Source organism: Podarcis muralis, chromosome 13, assembly GCF_964188315.1.
Source record: "Podarcis muralis chromosome 13, rPodMur119.hap1.1, whole genome shotgun sequence".
Lineage (NCBI taxonomy): Eukaryota > Metazoa > Chordata > Lepidosauria > Squamata > Lacertidae > Podarcis > Podarcis muralis.
This window is the reverse complement of record NC_135667.1, coordinates 489,163-511,658: the sequence shown is the minus strand read 5'-3', so window position 1 is coordinate 511,658 and position 22,496 is coordinate 489,163. Positions and strand designations below refer to the sequence as shown.

The 22,496-nt window shown below is 46.7% G+C and overlaps 3 protein-coding genes across 3 annotated transcripts in view; 1 reads left to right on the top strand and 2 right to left on the bottom strand.

The window, feature by feature from the left end:
* Positions 1-22,496, top strand: part of ARRB2 (arrestin beta 2) — a 233,660-nt gene that overhangs the window by 172,091 nt on the left and 39,073 nt on the right. The window lies entirely within an intron of this gene.
* LOC114581956 (uncharacterized) lies at positions 1,870-21,019 on the bottom strand. The gene is given in 7 exon segments (XM_077917912.1): positions 1,870-2,278; positions 2,280-3,175; positions 12,806-14,421; positions 19,303-19,429; positions 19,995-20,052; positions 20,284-20,390; positions 20,532-21,019. Coding segments are annotated over 7 exon segments (3,300 nt in total). The 5' UTR covers positions 20,955-21,019; the 3' UTR covers positions 1,870-2,205.
* Positions 5,769-8,995, bottom strand: LOC144325244 (zinc finger and SCAN domain-containing protein 16-like). The gene is made up of 4 exons (XM_077917909.1): positions 8,908-8,995; positions 6,792-7,299; positions 6,520-6,601; positions 5,769-5,857 (listed from the first exon to the last, which is right to left on the bottom strand). The coding sequence occupies exons 2-4, from the start codon at positions 7,206-7,208 to the stop codon at positions 5,841-5,843; spliced, it is 516 nt and encodes a 171-aa protein (XP_077774035.1). The 5' UTR covers positions 7,209-7,299; positions 8,908-8,995; the 3' UTR covers positions 5,769-5,840.

Sequence of the window (22,496 nt, the reverse complement as noted above, 5' to 3'; positions counted from 1 at the left end):
CTCCCTCCACTTTCTCTAGGCCAGGCTTGGCTTTTGAAAATTAGCGGGGGGGGGGGGGGGCTCAGTAATTAGCTAATTGGGAAGCACTGCCCTAAAGTCTAAACTAAAAGCCCCAAAAGCTGCAACCTTTCTTCATAGCCAAGTCTGCCTTGATCATTTTGGCAGCCCTTTTGTGAACCTTTTCCAACTCCCCAAACATCCTTCATGAGGAGAGGTGACTGTGCCCCCCATGAGGTTACGCCATAGATTGGTGATCAGGGGGGCTGCAGGGCTCTGTCCGGGGCCTGTTTTGCTCCATCTGTCGATCTTTGATGGAGGAATTGAGGGGATGCTCATCCAGTTTGCAGATGACACCAAACTGGGAGGGAAGGCACAAACTGGGAGGGGCAGCTAATGGCACAGAATGGGGATTCAAGATTACCATTTACAGATTGGAGAACTGGGGGCAAGCTGACAAAATGAATTTCCATAGGGACAAAGGTCAGGTTCTGCACTTAGGCAGGAAGAACCAGATGCAGAACTATAGGATGGGGGACATAGCAGTGCATGTGAGAAAGATCCAGGGGTCTTGGTGGACCACAAGCTCCACCTGAGTTCACAGTGTGATGCAGCTGGGGAAAAGCGAATGCTACTCTAGGCAGCGTCCACAGAAGTCCAGTGTAATACAGTGTAAATAAATACGTAGTTTAGATCTACAGATGGTTCATTCTTCTTGCTGTGCAATGACAGAAGATTAGTGTGCATAAATCAAGCTGGTTTATGTCGCTGAAGGGCACACTGGAATGAGGGGACGCACCATTCCAAAGTTGTGCTTACTGGGAGGCTGCCCGGAAAGGTCAGGGAGACTGAGGGGTCAACCCCAGAGCATCAAAAATCCCAACAGGAGTTTGGCTCCTTCCTCCTGGGCCCTGTCAGGAAAGTGGTGTTGGGGGATGTGTTCAGACCCCTGGGCTCTCACTTGTGGGGTACCCCAGGGCTCTGTCCTCCCCGCATGCTTTGTAATATCTACATGCAGCTGCTGGGAGAGATCATCAGGGGGTTTGGGCTGGGTGTTCATCAGTATGCGGATGATACCCAGCTCTACCTCTCTTTTAAATCAGAACCAGTGAAGGCGGTGAAGGTCCTGTGTGAGTGTCTGGAGGCGGTTGGAGGACAGGTGACGGCTAACGGATTGAGGTTGAACCCTGACAAGACAGAAGTACTGTTTTTGGGAGACAGGGGGCGGGCTGGTGTGGAGGATTCCCTGGTCCTGAATGGGGTAACTGTGCCCCTGAAGGACCAGGTGCACAGCCTGGGAGTCATTTTGGACTCGCAGCTGTCCATGGAGGTGCAGGTCAAGTTCAGGGCAGCTCCAGCTAGTACACAGGCTGAGACCCTCCCTGCCCACGGACTGTCTCGCCAGAGTGGTGCATGCTCTGGTTATCTCCCGCTTGGACTACTGCAATGCACTCTACATGGGGCTACCTTTGAAGGTGACTCGGAAACTACAACTAATCCAGAATGCAGCAGCTAGACGGGTGACTGGGAGCAACTGCCGAGACCATATAACACCAGTCCTGAAAGACCTACATTGGCTCCTATTACATTTCTGAGCACAATTCAAAGTGTTGGTGCTGACCTTCAAAGCCCTAAACAGCCTCGGCCAAGTAGACCTGATGGAGCATCTCCACCCCCATCATTCAGTCTGGACACTGAGGTCCGGCTCTGAGGGCTTTCTAGAAGTTCCCTCACTGCGAGAAGCGAAGTTACAGGGAACCAGGCAGAGGGCCTTCTCGGTAGTGGTGCCCGCCATGTGGAACACCCCTCCCATTAGATGTCAAGGAGATGAAGAACTACACAACTTTTAGAAGAAAACTGAAGGCAGCCCTGTTTAGGGAGGTTTTTAATGTTTGATTTATTATTATTTATATATATATTTGTTGGAAGCCGCCCAGAGTGGCTCAGGAAACCCAGCCAGATGGGTGGGGCATAAATATAACAACTACAACACAACAATTACTACTACTAATACTACTACTACTAAAATCCCTCTCAGCCATGAATATCACTGGCTGACCTTGAGGACCAGGCACTACATCACAACAATGCCAGGGGGTTGGACTAGATGACCCTCAGCGTCCCTTCAAACACTACAATCTTATAAGTTATTTGATGGGAAAAGAAACTTTCAATCAAGATGAAGCTTTTCCCACATTTCAAGCACTATTAGGGTTTTTCCGTCACATGAATTCTCTGATGGGAAGTGAGTGTTTGCTTCAAGGTGAAGCTCTTTCCGCACTTGGCATTGAAATGGTTTTCCCCCACTGTGAATTCTCTGATGTCACAGGAGCGCTCTTCTTGCAGGAAGGCCCAATGTGCATTCTAAGGACTGATACAGTTTCTTCGCTGCATGAATTATTTCGTGGGAAGTGAGATTGTCCTTTCTCCTGAAGCTCTTTCCACATTCTAAGCACTGATAGGGTTTCTCCCCTGTATGAATTCTTTCATGAGAACTGAGAGTGGAGCGGTGATTGAAGCTCTTTCCACATTCCAGACACGGATATGGTTTCTCCCCTGTATGGATTCTTTGATGGGAAGTGAGATAGGCCTTTGTACTGAAGCTCTTTCCACATTCCAGACACTGATATGGTTTCTCCCCTGTATGGATTCTTTGATGGGAAGTGAGATAGGCCTTTGTACTGAAGCTCTTTCCACATTCCAAGCACTGATATGGTTTCTCCCCTGTATGGATTCTTTGATGGGAAGTGAGACTGACTCTGTGAATGAAGCTCTTTCCACATTCCAAGCACTGATAGGGTTTCTCCCCTGTATGAGTTCTTTGATGGAAAGTGAAAGAGTCGCGTCGACTAAAGCTCTTTCCACATTCCAAGCACTGAAATGGTTTCTCCCCTCTATGAGTTATTTGATGGGCAGTGAGTTTGATGCTTTCACTGAAGCTCTTTCCACATTCCAAGCACTGATAGGGTTTCTCCCCTATATGAATTCTTTGATGGGACCCAAGGGAGCGGCTATTATTGAAGCTCTTTCCACATTCCAAGCACTGATAGGGTTTCTCACCTGTATGAATACCTTGATGGGACCCAAGGGAGCGGCTATTATTGAAGCTCTTTCCACATTCCAAGCACTGATAGGGTTTCTCCCCACTATGAGTTCTTTGATGGTCAGTGAGATGTTGCTTTGTTCTGAAGTTCCTTCCACAGTCTGAGCACTGATTCGGTTTATTCCAAATGGGATTTTGATGAGACATTGAATCAGAGCTGTTAGTGAAGTTATCTCCACATTCCAAAGACTGATATGGCTTCTGCACTGTGTGGATTTTCTCATGGTTTCCCTTGCTCTTCACTTCTAATTCCTCAGCACCTGAAATGAAGAGAGAGATGAATTAGAGCGTCAGGATGATATGAAGCCCCCAATTATTGAACAATGCTCATTAGCGCTTGTGATCGAGGAAGAACTGAAAGGATTTAGATGACGAGCGTAAGCAGTGCACCCTTCCCTCCCTCTCTGAGTTTTCTTTCTCCAGAGCAGGAGCCCAGGACCAGCTGCGTGTGTCAGGCACCCCCAGGGGTGCTTTCTTTGGGAAAACCTTTTGGCAGACATGCTGAGCTGCTTCTTCCCTTAGATACAGAAGGAGGAGGAACAGCTTCGTGTGAAAAAGGCTCTGGAAGCAGGAAACCCTTTCTGAGAAGGAGAGAGTTGCAAGCGAACCCCCGGGGTGATCTAGTCCTATCCCCTGAAATGCAGGAATCTCAACTTACACACCCAACCTCTGCTTGCAAAACTCCATTGATTCCTTCTGCAGAGGCAGAAGAGTCACCCAAGCTCAGCTTGAAGTCCTCCAATGAAGGAGAGTCCTGCATCTTCCAAAGAAGTCCAAGGATTGAGTCAGAATCTCCTTTCTTGTAACACGAAGCCACTGGGCTTGGGTCCTCCAGAGCAGCAGCAGCAGCAGCAGCAGAAAACAAGGTTGCTCCAACTTTCATGGGAGAGCCCCTTCAATACTGGGAAATCTCCCAGTATTGTTACCTCCCATTCTGCCACATCCCAGATAAGTGATGTCTGATGTCAAGAAGGTGGCAGATTCAAGATGGGAGATGGTACATCCATCCCAGTAAACATCTTTAACTGCATTGGGCTTCTGTTTCCGGTCTGCGCCAGGAATGGATGACTCCTTCGACATCACAGGGAAAGGCAGATAAAGAGGATGGTGGGGGGGGGGGGTTAAAGCATTTTCTGGATTCCTCTCAGGGCAGGGGAGGAACGGGACCTGTGGCCTGGCATTCGCTTCCCCATGGAAGGCAGGCACTGGGGGGCAGGAGCACTTTGTCTGCTGCAACCCCCCCCCAACACCCCGTTTCTGGAAGCAGAGGTAATCCTACGAATTGGATGTTAATTGGCAATTAAAGTAAAGGCATGGACTGGAGGAGATGCAACTACAATCTGTGGTACATTCAGCTGCATGGATTTAAGGTTTGAACTGAGATAAGATATCATTGCGTGCGAGAGATGGTTGGGGGAGAGAATCCTATGGTTGTTTATTTTGAGTTTTTCGCTTTACTTTTATGATATGGCAACCCTCTCAGAATGCAGGTTTAAGAAATATATACAAGTGAGGATGGAATAAGTTGGAGTAAGATTAACAAACAGCAACAGAGATTGTGTGTGATTTGAAAGGAAGAAAGGAAGGGGAAAGCGGGGAAGCTATAGTGTTTGACTGGACTATGCTGGCAATATAGAGCCAACCTGCCACCCTCCACTTTTTATGGGTTTAAGAGGCTATTTTATTCAGCAAAGTGTGTATCAGAGGAAAGTAAGGGAAGGGAAGAAACTGGATACATCTAACAAGCTAAGAAAGAAAGAGAAAGATCTCTTTACAAAAGTGGGAAATAAAGACATACTACAAGAGATAAAGACATGACCGATACAATACTCAATGCTTGCAAACCAATGCTTGTTCTCCTGCCCTCAATGCTCGCCTGGTCCTGGGACAAGGGGGTCAAGAATGCTTTCCAAAGACACAGAGTCTCTCAGCTGCCCCTCCCTAGTGTTTCTTCTTCCTGCTGTTCCTCTTCCAATATTTCCCCGCTTCTTCCCTCTGCAGCCTCTGAACTATGACCGTCTGCAAACCACGGTTCTAAATTTATACTGTCCTCTTGCCCACGGGAAGGTTCAGGAGAAGGGGGCAGCCCCCACCATTCCTCCTCAGTCCAGCCCCTGACAATAGGAGAGGGGGCAGTGATTCCTACAATTTCTATAATTCCATCAAGATCTTCCTGCCTCTTTCTCACCTTGCCCATCTTTGGTCATCCTGTTTCCGTTTAACAAGAAGGCGAAAGACTTGCGATCGTGAGCAATGATCTGAACCTAGACATCTCTGTCTCCAACCTGCCTTTACACCCCCTTGCCAAGGGGTGGGTGGATCCCACTGGGGAGCTGAGTATCCTGCAATGAGCAACCCTATATTTGCATGTGTTGATAATGCCTGATGTGTGTGAACTCAGAATGTCCCTGAATGCCTTGCAGGATGCAGACACTATGAGGGCTTTCCTGTCGTATTAGAGTTATGTCAATCTATCTACAGACATAAACCATATCATGAATTCAGATTAACACACATCTCCTGACACTCTCGGTGGCAATGTTGAGATCCATCAAAATCTGGGAGGTTTTTGATCTAAAAATATTGACTGAATTTCTAAACAAGTATTATGACCAAACGGGGAACCTTACCGGGAGAGTTCATGATCCTACAAGTCTCCTCCATGACTTCCTTATGCAGAGCTCTCTGGGCAGGATCCAGCAACGCCCACTCCTCAGCCGTGAAACAAACAGCAACATCTTCAAAACAAACTGGACCCTAAAAGAAAAAAGGTCCATTTCTTACACAACATAAAGATTATTTCCTGCACGTTGCTCTTTCTGCCTGCATTGCATTAATCAGATTTGTTTGCTGCACATTTTGGCTGTGGGTGCATAATTTAATGTTTTGGGAATCTTTCATGCTGTTTTTAATGATGGGTATGAATCTTAGTGAAAATGGACGGAACAGTATGTTTATTTCTTCAAATCATCCTGTCTGTGCAAGAATGACAGTTTTCCAGATTTGACAGAAGAAAAAAGAGCAGGAGAGAGATTCATTTGCCCCCAGAAACGCCTTGGCTGCCCCACCCCTCATCCTTCCTCCCCCCCTCCAAGGCTCCTTCCCCGCACCTGATCCGGTTCCTCAGCCGCTGCTTCCCCTCCACCAGGATGAAGAGATGGAGGAGGAGGTCTTGCCGGCATCCTTCTTTCACCTGCGAGAGACAAAGGGAAGTGGGGAGACAGGAGTGCAGGATGCTTCTCTCAGAGGTGCATTTGGGAGTTTGTCCCCATTTCATATTTTAGTTATGTTCAAATATATCTCATCTCCTTTGGCCTCTGGGCCCCAAGTGTCATACCGAAGAATACTGAAAGAACCCACAGATTGTTTTGAGAATAACAGGATGTGGCCAGACTGAGAAGAAATTCCTTCCTCCTTACCCAGTGGCCCCTCTCTGGTGTCCAACGGAGTCCTCTCTGCCTCAGAGGAATCAGGACCCGTTTCTGAAGACAGATCCTTTTCCTGAAAGAGCAACAAGAATTTGTAATAGAGAATGTGGAGATGGGTTTGAGAAAAAATGGCTGGGACAAAAACTTGAGCGGTATCCAATGTCACTCCAAAAAAAAAAAGAAAAAAAAAAGGATGGGATTTAGGGATCTTCTCCCTCCTGTTTGGAGCCCCTTGGGAGAATTAAGAGGAAAGCTTCTCTCACCTGCTTCTTCTCCACCTGCTTCCTCTCCTCTGCCTGACTCAGGAGGAAACCTTCGGCCAGGGCCACCGCCTGGGAACTGGTCTCTGCTCCGCATTCCCTCACCCAGCTCTCCATCTCCGCTGGAAGGACAGCCAGGAACTGCTCCAAGATCACCAGGTCCAGCATCTCAGCTTTCGTGTGCCTTTCTGGCTTCAGCCACTGGTGGCAGAAGTGGTAGAGTTGGCTGCAAACCTCACGGGGACCTTTGACTTGCAGGTAGCAGAACCAGCTGAACTGCCGGCTCTGCGCCTCTGAGCGAAGGGTGTGTTCCTCACCCAGGATCTTCTGCACAGAGCTTTCCCAGAATCCCCCACTGCTCCCAGTGTCAGTGGCATGGCCTCTTCCGGCTCCAGGGCCAGCTGAGTCTTGCTTATGCATCTTCGCTCTCAGGAAGTCCCCAAAAGATCAGAAGGAACCCCTTGGTCCTCTGCCAAGTTCTGTCTGTCCGAAAGTGAGGTGCTGGCAAATTCTACAAAGAAAGACATTGTTCTGTTATAAAACTGATAGACGGGAAGGAGAAGAAGGTGGTTCCCTGAGTAAGAGTAGATGAGTCTGGGAAGGAACCAGGACCCAGACTCTGAGCTTTCTTTAAGAAAAAATGGAAGATGGAAGAAGAAGAAATCATCTAGTCCCCCTACAAGGAACGTGATTTATCTGGCAACACCTTGAGGGTCAAGTGGGTGAGCCCAAAGTTCATGTGGTCAAGGCCAAAGGACAGCACTAAAAGAAAGTACAGTCGGATTCACCTTATTTCTGTGATTGTAAGTGGTTTTAAACTGTTTTTGTTATACTGTCGTAATGTTGAAATCTGCCCTAAATTCATACGGATGGGTAATTAATTATTATAATAATTAAAGTAACAATACTGTGGCATAGCATAACCCCACCACCACCACCACATCTGCTTAGAGGTTCCCAGGTGGCCTCAGTGACTAGCAGTGCCCCCTTCCAGCTCTGGCTAGTTTGCCAGCCCCAGTCTCTTTGGGACGAGAGGAGGAGGCCATGGTATTCCATGCTCTGGATCCAATGGGATCATCGCAATGCCCCCCATGTGCAGCTGCCCTTGAAGACAACTCAGAAACAGATGCAAAATGCAGCCCTTGGATTCTGGGCTGGGATCCTTCTCTTTATTAATTTCATTCACTTCTGGGCCCAGTTCAAGGGACTCACAGGAGCCAAATATCTGAAGAAAGGCCTCCTTCGCTACACCCCCCCCCTTGGGGGCTCAGGGGGGCAGAGGGGCCCTCTTGGTGGTTTCCCCACTCAAGAGCTTTGGGTGGCCAAAGCGAGGGCAGCCTAGTGGCAGTTCCTCTCTTGGGGAATTTCCTGCCCCCTTCCCCTCTTGACTGAGCTCTCGGATGCCTGCCCCACCCCACAAGCTTCTTTCACTGAACCCCAGAACTGCAGAGCTGGAAGGGACACTGGGGGTCATGTGGCCCCTGCAATGTAGGAATCTCAACTCACACATCCTTGAGAGCTGGACATCCAAACTCTGCTTAGAAACCTTCAGGGAAGCAGAGATTCCTGCTTTGCAGGGGGTTGGACTAGATGACCCTCGGGCTCCCTTCCAGCTCTACGATTCCATGTTCCTATGATTCTCACAGGGGCCTGAATGGGAAGCCCCCCCCCCCAGCCGGACTGGGGCGCAAGAGCCCCCCCTCTCTCCCCCTGCGCTCCCTTCCAGCAGCTGGGATTCAGCAGCATCTCTGGGGAGACAAGAGGCCAAGCAGAGCCCCTCCTCTTCCTCCCCTCCCTGGTCCCAGCCTGGCCTCCTGGGGCGGGGAGTTCCGCAGGCTTGACTCTGCCCCACAGGAAGAAGCGCTCTCTCTTCTCTGCCCCTCTTCCAACAGTCTCAATTGATTGCATGGCTCACGCTCCCCTATTCCCGCTGCGGCGCCTGGATTCCGGGGTCTGAAGGGGCTTCTCTGCAGGCCCCGGCCTTCCCTCCCCCAAGCCAGGGATGCCGAGGAAATGCCCTGGTCCCCCTCCGAGGCCTCTCTGCTCCCGACCTGGGGTCCCCCCTGCACCCCCTTCCCCCCCCTGGGGAGAGAGAGAGAGAGAGAGGGGGGAGACTCACCCCAGGCAGAAGCTGCACAGGCGACCAGAGGCCTCTCTTGGGCTCCGGAGGTCCCGCCCCCTCGCCCACTGTTTCCTGTCCCCTCTAGGAACCCGGCTCAGTTCCTCTTAACCCTTGGAATGCCGAGCACCTTGGTACTCCCGCCTTGCTCTGGAGGACCTGCCCCCTCCCGCAGGATTTCCCCTCTAGGAAGGCAGGTCAGTCGCTTTTAACCCTTGGGACGGGGAAGACTGTCTTTTATGGCTTGTTGTTCTTTGGTCGCCTCTTGGCGACCCCCTGGACCCCTCGAGCCCGCCAGGCCCGCCTGTCTCCTCCTCCCTCAGGCTGGCGCCTTCGAGGACATTGGATGCTTTAGGAATATACCTTCTTCCTCTGGGGAGCCAGAAGCCCATTGCTGACCCAAGGCCCAGATTGCCTCACCCAGAGGAGTAGAATTCTGTGGAAGAGAGGAATGGAAGCCAGACTGAGAGAGAGAGAGAGAGGAATGGAATAGAGGGTGGATCTAGCAGACGACACAGAGATTTCTCCAAGTACAGTGGTACCTCGGCTTAAGTACTTAATTCGTTCCAGAGGTCCGTACTTAACCTGAAACTGTTCTTAACCTGAAGCACCACTTTAGCTAATGGGGCCTCCCGCTGCTGCTGTGCAATTTCTATTCTCATCCTGAAGCAAAGTTCTTAACCCGAGGTACTATTTCTGGGTTAGCGGAGTCTGTAACCTGAAGCGTATGTAACCCGAGGTCCCACTGTAGTTTTTTATAAGTAAGCCGGAACTGGACTAAACTGAAAAGAGTTTTATAGGCAGCCAGCTGTCAACATTGTAACAACAACCCAGGGTCTCCTGCCTAAATTAACTGAGGTGGACCTGAGTGAAAACTACCGGTATGTACACCTTATGATACCCCTGGTGTCCAGGGTGAGAACTTCAAGACATAACACCAGGAATTCTATCCGGGAAGAAAAACCCAGAGGAGGTGCATCTTTAAGGAGGAGACGGGAACAGCAGTGTCTATTATTCTGGATAGTATTTCAGACAGTCAAATGGTCCACATTGATGGATTTTAATAATAATGGTTTAAAAATCAGGACATTTGCCACTCTCATAGATGGCAAACCGAGGTTCAGGCTCACTGATGTCATTGGCCATCTGAGAAAAGTGTGTGGAGAAAAGAGCAATCACTCCAGCCAGGAATGGAAATTCCAGTGGTTCAAAATACGTGTCACAGTCTCAGAAGAGAGCCAAAGCTCCATCCCAAAGAGTCATTTGCTTCAGATATAACAAAGAGGGACACATATCCCGATTTTGTGAAGTTCCAAACCGGTACAATCCCCTTCATTTTAGCAACCAAATCAAAATCAGAGAAGCAGAGATCAAGAAAGCAATCTTCTTTTGCAACAGAAGCATCAGGCTACTATTCTAAGCACTTATGCACCAACACTGGGTGCTGATGAAGACATTAAAGAACATTTTTATTCTCAGCTGGATACCATCCTATCACAGACGCCCAAGGAGGATCAAATTATCCTCCTGGGTGATTTTAATGCAAGAGTTGGGTGAGATTTTGATCTGGGGCCTGGGAATATTGGGAAAGGAGGAATTGGCAACAGCAACCAGAACGCAATGTTACTTTTGACAATATGTGCAGCGCACTACCTTGTTATTACCAACGCACTCTTTCGACAAAACAAATTCAAAACATCTTGGAGACACCCTCTGTCAAACCACTGGCACATCTTAGACTATGTACTAATTGTCTGAACTGAAGATTGAATTGCAACCTGGCCAGTGACCAAAGATGGCCAGGTGTGTGCAGAAGTGATTTGATGAAGAGGGCCTATGAGACTAATCTCTCAGAAAGCCAGACTGCAGACGTGGCACACAAAAGCCAGAAGGACGACGCAGACCCAGAACTCTGCGCTTTGGGACAACCAAGTGTGTAAGTTGCATTACTGAGTAAACCCTCCTTTCCCGCCACGCACTGAAAAGACAAGTACCAGGGTGCTAGATTTAATCTCCGGAGGGGGGGGGGGGTCCACCCAGGGGTGAATGTGCCATAGGGGTTCGTAGCTGTCAGATTTTTTGAATCTCTGCTTTTTAGCTCCTTGGGATCTATGTGGAAATGGTTCAGGATGGTTGGTCTTTTTTATGTTTTATTGCTTATGACTACTTTTTAGTATTTATTTAATAAATTTGTATATGACCCTTCATCTGAAGATATCGGGCAGTTCACAGCACAAAACTACAGAACAAAAACAGAAAATACAGAATAAAAACAAGAACAAAATAAAAACAAGAATAAAAACAAAATCCCCCCTTCCCACAAGCACATTTAAAAGGACACAGAATGTTTAATTAGCCAAAGTCATGATTGTTCTGTTGTCCTCATTCAAACCCCTTTCAAACTCCCAGCCAATCACCTCTCACCCCCAGCATTCCAAACTCCCCCTCCCTAGCCAACTTTACCATAAATCTTCTAGTATACTGTACTTACTTCTGTTACGTTAATTATTTTGCTATAGGTGTATACTACTTTGGATTCAAACACCAGAACATCACAACTGAGCTTTAAGGAAACACACATGCGCATGCAGTTTCTGAGAGTCTCACTAGAGAACAAGTGTGGCATAGTGGTTAAAGGCTCAGATCTGGGAGACCTGGATTCAAATCCCTACTTAGCTGGGTGACCCTGGGGACCAGGCACTGCATCACAGCCTAACCAACCTCACAGGATTATTGTCCGTGTTAAATCAGGAGGGCAAGAGCCAGGTGACACCACTGGGAGCTCCCTGGAGAAAAAATTGGCCTTTAAACGCCATAAAGGAATTTCAGTAAGGACAAACGTCAGGTTCTGCATATCGGCAGGTATCATCAGCAAATATATAAGATGGGGGACATCTGGCTTCCCAGTAGTACATGTGAAAACGATCCAGGAGTGTTAGCAGAACTAAAGCTAAACATGAGTCAAAAGTGTGACGTAGCAGCAAAGAAAGCAAATGCTATCCAAGGGCGCATCCACAGAAGTCGAGTGTCCAGATAAAGGGAAGCCACAGTACTGTTATCTTCTTCCTTGGTCAGACCACGTCTGGAGTGCTGTGTCTTGTTTTGGGTGTCACAATTTGAATAGGATACTGACAAGCTGGAAACAAAGCCTAGAATCATAGAGTTGGAAGAGACCACAAGGGCCATCGAGTCCAACCCCCTGCCAAGCAGGAAACACCATCAGAGCACTCCTGACATATGGTTGTCAAGCCTCTGCTTAAAGACCTCCAAAGGAGGAGACTCCACCACACTCCTTGGCAGCAAATTCCACTGTCGAACAGCTCTTACTGTCAGGAAGTTCTTCCTAATGTTTAGGTGGAATCTTCTTTCTTGTAGTTTGGATCCATTGCCTTAAGTGGAACAGTTGAGGGAATGGATATGTTTAGCCTGGAAAAGAGGAGACTGGGAGAAAACAGAATAGCAGTCTTCAGATATCTAGAAGACTGTCCCAGGCAAGATGCAGCAAGCTTGTTTTCTCCTGTTCTGGAGGGTAAGACCTGAACCAATGCATTCAAGTTACCAAAAATGAGATTCCGACTCAATATCAGGAGGAAGCTTCTGGTGGTATAAGCTGCTCAGCAGTGGAACAGATTCCTATGAGAGGTGTCATCTCCTTCCTTGGAGGTTTTTAATAAGAGATTAGATGGTTATATGTCATGGATGCTTTAGCTGAGATTCCTGTACTAGATGACTAACACAGCCCCTTCCAACACTACAATTCTATTATTCTGCTATTTTCCCTGCTGTGTGATCTTTGATGGGAAATGAGACTTTCCTTACAGGTGAAGCTCTTTCCACATTCCAAGCACTAATGTGCTTTCTCCCCTGTATGAATTCTTTGATGGGAAATAAGACTGACTCTCTGCCTGAAGCTCTTTCCACATTCCAAGCACTGATGTGGTTTCTCCCCTGTATGAATTCTTCGATGGGAAGTGAGACTGGTCTTTTGTATGAAGCTTTTTCCACATTCCAAGCACTGATGTGGCTTCTCCCCTGTATGAATTCTTTCATGAGAAGTGAGAGTATCCCGCCGAGGGAAGCTCTTTCCACATTCCACGCACTGATAGGGTTTCTCCCCACTATGAGTTCTTTGATGGTAAGTGAGATGTTGCTTTGTTCTGAAGTTCCTTCCACAGTCTGAGCATTGATATGGTTTGTCCTCACTGTGAGTTATTCGATGGTAAGAGAGACTTGCCTTTGAGGTGAAGTTCCTTGCACAGTCCAAGCACTGATATGGTTTCTCCCCTGTATGAATTCTTTGATGGGAAGTGAAACCTGCCTTTGAGGTGAAGTTCCTTGCACATTCCAAGCACTGATGTGGTTTCTCCCCTGCATGAATTCTTTGATGGGAAGTGAGACGGTACTTCCGAATGAAGCTCTTTCCACATTCCGCGCACTGATATGGCTTCTCCCCACTATGAGTTATTTGATGGTAAGTGAGCTGTTGCTTTGTTCTGAAGTTCCTTCCACAGTCTGAGCACTGATATGGCTTCTCCCCTGTGTGAATAATTAGATGGGTGATGAGACTCACCTTCTGACTGAAGCTCTTTCCACACTCTAAGCACTGATGTGGTTTCTCCCCTGTATGAATTCTTTGATGGATAGTGAGACGAGATCTGTGACTGAAGCTCTTTCCACACTCCAAGCACTGATGTGGTTTCTCCCCTGTATGAATTCTTTGATGGGAAGTGAGATGAGATCTGTGACTGAAGCTCTTTCCACATTCCACGCATTGATATGGCTTCTCCCCTGCATGAATTCTTTCATGAGAAGTGAGACTATCTTTCCAAATGAAGCTCTTTCCGCATTCCAGGCACTGATATGGTTTCTCCCCTGTATGAATTCTTTCATGAGAACGGAGACTGGAGTGCTGACTGAAGCTCTTTCCACATTCCACACACTGATATGGCTTCTCCCCACTATGAGTTCTTTGATGGTAAGTGAGATGTTGCTTTGTTTTGAAGTTCCTTCCACAGTCTAAGCACTGATATGGTTCCTCGCCTGTATGAATTCTTTGATGGGAAGTAAGACTCTTTTTCCAACTGAAGCTCTTTCCACATTCCAAGCACTGATATGGTTTCTGGCCCATATGAATTCTTAGATGGGAAGTGAGATGGTCCTTTCTATTGAAGCTCTTTCCACACTCCAAGCACTGATGTGGTTTATCCCCACTATGAGTTCTTTGATGGGAAGTGAAATTTTGCTTTGTTCTGAAGTTCCTTGCACAGTCCAAGCGCTGATATGATTTCTCCCCTGTATGAATTTTTAGATGGGTGGTGAGACTCACCTGCTTACTAAAGCTCTTTCCACACTCCAAGCACTGATGTGGTCTCTCCCCTGTATGAATTCTTTGATGGGAAGTGGAATAGGAACTCTGACTGAAGCTCTTGCCAGACTCCAGATATTTATAGGGTTTCTCCACTGTGTGAACTTTCTCTTGGTCTCCCTTGTTCTGAATATCTAATTCATCACCACCTGCAAAGAACAGAGAAATGGATTAGAGCCTCAGGAAGAATTGTACTTCCAGGTCAGCCATGATCACAGGAGCAGCTTCTCTGAGCTTGGGGAAGTCTCAGATGCAGAAATTGGGGTAGTGAAGGCAAACATTCCTTAAGACCCTGAGTGTAGCAGGGTGACAAGCCCGTTTCTCTGCCGCTCCCTGCTTGGAGGACCCTGTTCCAGGCTGGTTGAGAGGCAAGGCACTGGCAAAAATATTTCTGACTCAATTACTGAGAAGGCTCAGAGGCAATCGTGTAAGTGGCTGACTTCCTTATAAATTGGGCTTAATTTCACTTAAATTTAAAGACACTTTACCATAAAGGGTGGGCAGCAGCTGCAGGGGAAAATTCCGACTGCTGGTGTGTGAAGAAAAGAGTGAAAGAAGTAAAAAAAAAAAAAAAAAAAATCGCTGCCACAAAGGAGAAGGGAGAGGAGAGGGAAGGGAGAATGTTGATACAAAACCATAAATTCCTTGGGAGAATACTACCCAATCCTTGTGGCTAATGGAATAAAGAGCACTAGAATCCAAAAGGGGACTGGGTACAATTTGACTTTGCCATATAAAGAGAGAGCTAAGAGAGAGAGCGCTTGGAATATTGCCAGCAGAGTGGAGGTGCAGGCTGAAATGTTATGTCTGAATGAGAGAGATCTGCAGAACAAAACTTGTCCCAGAAGGACTGTTGTTTAAGCATGGATTATAGAAGTGAATTACAGTACTAAGATGACCAGAACCAAACAGAAAACAAAACCTGAACCAGCCAGCCTCACAGAGGGCAACATCTGTAACAGCAACATTGACAAGGCAGCAATGGATTTAAATGGAACATGGATAGCAATCAAGTTGGCACTGGAGGCAAATTCCAATGCAATATCCCAACTTTTCCAGGAGTTAACCAAAAGAGCTGCTTCAGTGGGAGAGACTGTTAATAAGCTTTCTTATGGGAATCGTGAAACCAAGAAGCAAGCAGAGACCATGCAGGAGGAAGTGACAGAAATAAAGCAACAAGGAGAGCTGCTGTCAGATCAAATGGCAGTTTGGGAAATGCAATGGAGTCCTATTTGATATTCCGTGGGATCCTGGAACTAGGTGGTTAAAATCCAAGAGAAAGTGGTGAAACAGTGGGTGGAATTCCTTGAGATGGAAGCGGAGGAGATAGTCTAAGTTTTCTGTATAAAGTCAGCCTTTGCAAGCAGAAAGAAACTACCAGGAGTTTGTTTGGTTCAGTTCTGCTCAAGAAAAATCAAGGATAGAATTCTTCAAACCCACTTCCAAAGTCACCTTCCAACAGATGGACAAAGGATTATACAGTGATGCCTCAGGTTACAGACGCTTCAGGTTACAGACTCCGCTAACCCAGAAATAGTACCTCGGGTTAAGAACTTTGCTTCAGGATGGGAACAGAAATCACGCAGCGGCAGCAGAGGCCCCATTAGCTAAAGTGGTACCTCAGGTTAAGAACAGTTTCAGGTTAAGAACGGACCTCTGGAACGAATTAAGTTCTTAACCCGAGGTACCGCTGTAATGATATATCATGAAATGAAGAAGACGTTAGAATTGGTAATTTTCAAAAACCTGAAGCTTTTCTTTTAGGGATATTGGGGACAAATGTCCTGAAGAATATGATTAAACTATTTGTGTACGCAGCAACACTTTATATGCACAGAGCTGGAAAGAAGAAACAAGGAGGAATGGCTTGTAAAAACATTGGAGTATGCAAAATTGGCAAAGTTGAGAGCAAGAGTGAGAGACCAAACTTTTTACTGAAGAGTAGAAACCCTTTTTGGAATATCTGAGAAATAATTTTAGTCAAATGAAATCATGGGCAGGATTGGAATTATGAGCAGCGGGTTGGAAATGATAATAAATGTAATGGATGAAATCTGTATTAGATATAGTTTGATATATATCAGCAGCAGGAAAAAATGGGAATGAAAGCACCACGGAAATGAGGGAAGATGTCCCCTCACTGCTGTTGTTTTTTGGTAAAAGAAGCATATATTGAATTTGAAGTTAATTTGTTAAAGTTTTCTAAACTGAATAAAAATTATTATGCAAAGAGGAAAAAATGGAGTTGCCAATTATTAAATAATGCTAATGAACACCTGTGATAAAGGAAGAACTGAAGTTAGATTTCTTACTGCAGAATTCACTGCCTTTGTTGACTGACACACCGTATTTTTCGCTCTATAACACGCACCTGACCATAACACGCACATAGTTTTTAGAGGAGGAAAACAAGAAAAAAAAATATTCTGAATCTAATGTTGTACTAAACTATTTAATAAACCACCGGTATATCAGAATCATATTACAACCATGTAAAGTGAACAGCAGTCAACAGTGGCATTAAGAACCATCATCACTGTCATTAACAAATGAAGAGAGAATTTTAGGTTCGGGTACTCTTCTAGTCTTCTGTGAACCCCAAGAACTCATCAGTGCCAGAGTCAGAATTTATGAAGCTCAGCTGCTCACAATCACTGGCATCACTTTCTTCGCCATCTTCATATAAAATGTCATCTTCTTTTGCATCCATACCATTGCTAATGCCACATTTTTTGAATGACTGTGCAACGATTTCCTCCTTCATCGAGTGCCATGATGTTTTCACCCATTCACAAACTTGAGTGATAGTGGGCCTCTTCATTCGTCCAGTAGGTGTCAGATCATGATTACCAGCAGCCATCCATTTGTTCCACTCTTCTCGCATAAAGACCTTAAACGGCTTGTTGATGGAAATGTCGAGAGGTTGCAACTGGCTGGTAAGACCTCCAGGAATTACAGCTAGATGAGTCTTCGCTTCTTTAAAGCACTTTTTTTAAAGTTTCGCTAATATGTGCTCTAAACTGGTCCAGTACTAATAAAGCAGGTTTTTTTCAAAAGCCCTCCAGGACGTTTGGACCACACTTTTTCAACCCATACTCTCATTCCATTTTCGTCCATCCATCCTTTCTCGTGAACATGTACAACAACTCCTCGTGGAATCACTTCTTTTGGAAATGTTTCCCTTTTGAAAATTAACATGGGTGGCAATTGGGTGCCGTCTGCACAGCAAGACAACACAACCATGTAATGGGTTTTCTCATGTCCAGAGGTTTTCACAGCAATAGTTTTGGCACCTTTCAGATCAACAGTCCTATTAGATGGCACATCAAAGGTTAGCGGGACTTCATCCATATTCCCAATCTGGCCAATTTCAAATCCATTTCTCTTCCTAGCATCAATTACAAATTTATGAAAAGACAGAATCTTAGATTCATATTCTTCTGGCATTTTTTATGCAATTCTAGTTTTGGTGCGCATAGCAAGGCCACATCGCTTCATAAATCTGTAGCACCATGATGGTGAGCCAGTAAAATCGTGAATGCCTTTCTCTAAAGCAATGCGTTTGGCTTCACATATTATCATTTTTGTGGAGACTGTGAAGCCATTATTCCGGTGATGTGTGATCCATTCTTTCATGGCCACGTCCAACTGTGGCCACTTTGCAGCATGTCCACGAAAAGTGTGCTTGCTTTTATCTGCTTTTTGCAGCTGATCCTCCTGTTTCCTCCAACCTCTTATCATTTTTTCAGTTGGAGGTGGCCCAAAATGTCTCTCTGCTGCTCTGTTTCCATGCTCCTTAGCGTATTTTACTACCTTTAGTTTAAAAGGAATCTTATATGCTAGTCTTCTCTGCCTTATCATCCTTATCAGAACGGGGGAGGTTTTCTGCAAGAAAATACAGTTTTCTGCAAGAAAATGATGAAGGAACTGTCAGTAATGTATGGTATCTCCAATATAGTGATGAAGGAGGGGGGGGGAGCTCACATTTGTCCTAGGCAAAGCAGCCAACTCCTATGGGCCTAGGTGCCTTCACCCCCCCATTAAATATTTGAGGGAGTCATCCCCCACCCCCCATTGTGGTATGTGAGTGGGGCTTACCTGGCTGTCCCCTCAATATTTTTTGAAGTTGGAAGAGGGAGGGAGGGAGGGAAGGAAGAGAGAGGGGGAGCTCACATTTGTGCAGCTGCCTTGCCTCGAACCGGAGCAAAAAGAGGAGGAGGAGACTCAGGGACACGAGCCTTGTAAACCGCTTTGTTTGAATTTACCGGTGAGGTGCTGGGGGAGGGATGGAAGGGGATGCCCTCTTTGTCCCTCCTTCCGGCTCATTGTAAAGAAAGCAGAGTAAGAGCCGCTTACATGTGTGTAAGCGGCTCTCCCTTTGCTTGAATTACAGTCAGCCCATCAAACTATAAAGTCACCTCGCCAAAAAGCCACAGAGCAGGCAGGCACGGAGGAAGAGAGGCTGCCTCCCTTCTCCCACCTCGACGAAAAGCCAGCAAGAGCAGCTCTTCCCGCCTGCATTCGCTCCATAACGCGCGCACACATTTCCCTTTACCTTTTGGGGGGGGGGGACTGAGTGTTATGGTGCGAAAAATACGGTACTTGTGGGAAACTGAAATTCAAAAAGCCTGTTACTTTCTGCAATGAATTTTCTTTGGCTCAGTCATGGAATCTGCTCCATCTCCAGCGTCAGAAGAATTTTTGCAAAACCAAGAACTGACAGAAGCAAAAAGAAAAACACAAAACCTGACAGAAGCTACTTCCACTTTCCTAAATATTCAGGAAGCCTACAATTTTAAAAGGCCTGGCAGCTCAGACCAGCCTGATCCTTGTTTTAAAAGGCTTAAGTGGTGGAAGAATATTCACAGGCAAAACAGACAATAGCCTCCATTCCAGGTAAATTGTGTGGGTGCGAGAATCCCAGATGCTGTAGGTGGCGCTGTCAAAATCCATCAAAATCTAGGAGCTTCATCACACAGAGATATATGCATGGAATTTTGAAACAGATGTTGTAATAATATGAGCTATACCAAGAGAATCTATGGTCCCACGATTCTCCTCCATGACTTCCTTATGCAGAGCTCTCTGGGCAGGATCCAGCAACGCCCACTCCTCCTCTTTGAAACAAACAGAGACATCTTCAAAGCACACTGTACCCTGAAAGCAAAAGGGAAAGTTCCTCCTCTTAGACTGCATAAAGATTATCTACTACACATTGCTCTGTTGTTTCCTGCCTGTTAATTGCTCTGTTGATTTCATGGGAATATTTTGCTGCAGATTTTAAGTAGAGATGCTCCTTTCCATGTCTTAATGGAATTGTTTTATTGTTTATTTCACTGTGATGGGGGGGGGGGGCCCTCCTGATGCCAACTTCAAGGGGCGCATGGGGGCCACAGGGAGGACAAAGCCCCTTTCTGCAGTGGATGGGGCTCATTAGGTGAATCCTGGCTGCAGTTTTTTATTGTTTCTTGATTCCATAGAATCAAATTTTAGCATTTCACAATAAATTGACAAATAAAATAGCAGCTACTGATAAATACTAGTGACATTCAGAAGGCGAGTTAAGGTGAGCTGGTTGTTCATTATACTCAGCAGATCAACGTTCTCTTTCTTAAGGGCAGCTACAACAGAAGCAAAGAAGAGGACAGATTTGTTTGGCCCCCAGAGACACCCTGGTTGCCCCACCCCTCAGCCCCTTTCCCCCCAAGGCTCCTTCCCCCACCTGATCCGGTTCCTCAGCCGCTGCTTCCCCTCCACCACCCAGAAAAGATGGGGGAGGTCTTGCCAGTTCTGCCAGTATAATTCCGTCACCTGTGAGAGACAAAGGGAAGTGGGAACCATGAGAGCATGCTTCTCTTGGAGAAAAAGCCTCACCTGCTGAGTGCATTTCATAGTTTAGTTGTGCAAAATTACACCTCCCCTCCTCTGGGCTCCTGGACCTAAGTGTCTTCCCCCAAAATGATGAAAAGAACCCATGGAATCACTTCGAAACCCACAGAATGTGACCCAACTGAGAAGAAACTACTTCCTCCTTACCTAGTGAACTCTCTCTGGTGTCCAACGGAGTCCTCTCTCCCTCAGAGGAATCAGGACCCATTTCCGCAAACAGATCATTTTCCTGAAAGAGAAACAAGGATTCCAAAGAGACAATGGGGACAAGGGTTAAAAAAGGAAAAAGGATGAGCAACTAGGAGAGTTTTTAAGGATCTTCTCCCTCCTTGGAGCCCCTTGGGAGCATCCGGAGGAAAGTCTCTCTCACCTGCTTCCTCTCCTCTGCCTGACTCAGGAGGAAACCTTCGGCCAGGGCCACTGCCTGGGAACTGGTCTCCGCTCCGCATTCCCTCACCCAGCTCTCCATCTCCGCTGGAAGGACAGCCAGGAACTGCTCCAAGATCACCAGGTCCAGCATCTCAGCTTTCGTGTGCCTTTCTGGCTTCAGCCATTGATGGTCAAGGTGGTAGAACCGGCTGCAAACCTCTCGGGGTCCTTTGGCCTCCTGGTGACAGGACTGCCTCAACTGCCGGCTCTGCGCCTCTGAGCGAAGGGGGTCCTCCTCTCCCAGGATCTTCTGCCCAGAGCTTTCCCAGAATCCCCCACTGCTCCCAGTTTCCATAGCATGGCCTCTTCCTGCTCCAGGGTCAGCTAAGTCTTGCTCATCCATCTTTAGGAAGGAATCCATCATTTCTTTGGCCAAGTTCTGCCTGTCTCAATTAGAGGTGCTGGCAAACTCTACAAAGGAAATATATTGTTCTGTTATGAAATTGGCACACGGTCAGCAGAAGAAGGTCCCCTGAGCAAGTGTGGATGAGTCTTGCTAGGAACCAGGGCTGGACTGCACCACATGCCAGACTCTGAGCTTTCTTGAAGAAGGAAAGCAAGAAGAATGAAGACGAAGAAACCCTCTCGCCCTCCTAGGGGGAAAGTGACTAGGCCAAAAGTGGAGGCAACGAAAGAGATTTTTGTCAGACGAATGAGCCTGGTGGCTTCTGCCTCTCAGTGTTTTCAGCCCAGGGATAAAACCAGAAAGGTGATGGAGAAGTGAATCATTTGTTCCAAGTGTGGAATATTTGATGAATTATTGTATTGTAATATTTTGCTGGAAGCCGCCCAGAGTGGCTGGGGATACGCAGCCAGATGGGTGGGGTATAAATAATATATGGACACTAGTCTCTATTGAGGGTCCTAATCCTGGGCTCCTCAAGAGTTGCTCTCCTTCCCAACCCCACCTCAGGGCACATTTCCTTTCTGCTTCTGTCTCGTTTTCTACCCCTTTGCATCTCCAACGTCCCTTTTTCTTCTTCTGAGGGCCAGATCCTGATCTGGCCAAGCCCTTGAGGGCCAAGTGGGTGAGGCCAAAGTTCCTGTGGGTAGGAAAGTGCTAAAAAGCCAGGAAAGAACAACTCAGTTTCTTTCTGTCATTGTAACTTGTTTTAAGTGGTTTTAAAAATTGTGTTTCCTCTTCCCTGGGGAACTTAAGGGAAAGCATGGGTTATAAATTATTATTATTATTATTATTAGTAGTAGTAGTAGTGTTACACAGCTTAACCCCCGCAGAGCCATATATGCGATGCTATTTGGAAACCCCTGAGGGGTGGGATTGCCAAGAGAGAGGGGAACTGACGGAAAGGGAGCCCCAGTTTTCGGCAGAGAAGGAAGCTGTGCTGCGTCCAAAGGATTAAACTCATAACTGAGTAAAGGAATGAGAGGGAGGAAAGAGAAACAGAGTGAAGCATTTCACCTCCTCTTCTAGGAACCTGAAAAGAAAAGCTGTGCATTTACTACTTTGTTTTAATGCCTTAAAGCTCTTTAGGTTTTGTTACTGGAAAAATCCGAGGGCTCCCTTGGACAAAAACAAAGACACCAACCAGGATAACTTGGAGCAAAACAGCAGCCTGTAGGCTTGGTCTTTATTGAAGAAACACTGTCGTGACAGGGTGCTCCCCTCACTTGCAGGAGAGAGGAAAGACACAGGAAAAATGGTGTGCCAGGTCTTATAAAAACTTTTGAAATTCCCCTCCTCTAGGTCAAGCCCACCCCCAGAAACATCATGCATACATTACAGAAAGGAGGGGTTGAGGGAGGAGTTGGTGGTAACCTGAGTGTCCTGTCACCTGGCTGGTTCCTCCTTTTCCCCCTCCCATGAGTCACTTCCAGGAGACAAAGGGGAGTTTGCAGTTTCCTGCCCCCTGAGGGAAGATCTGATCATTGTCCTTTGTTTCAGTCC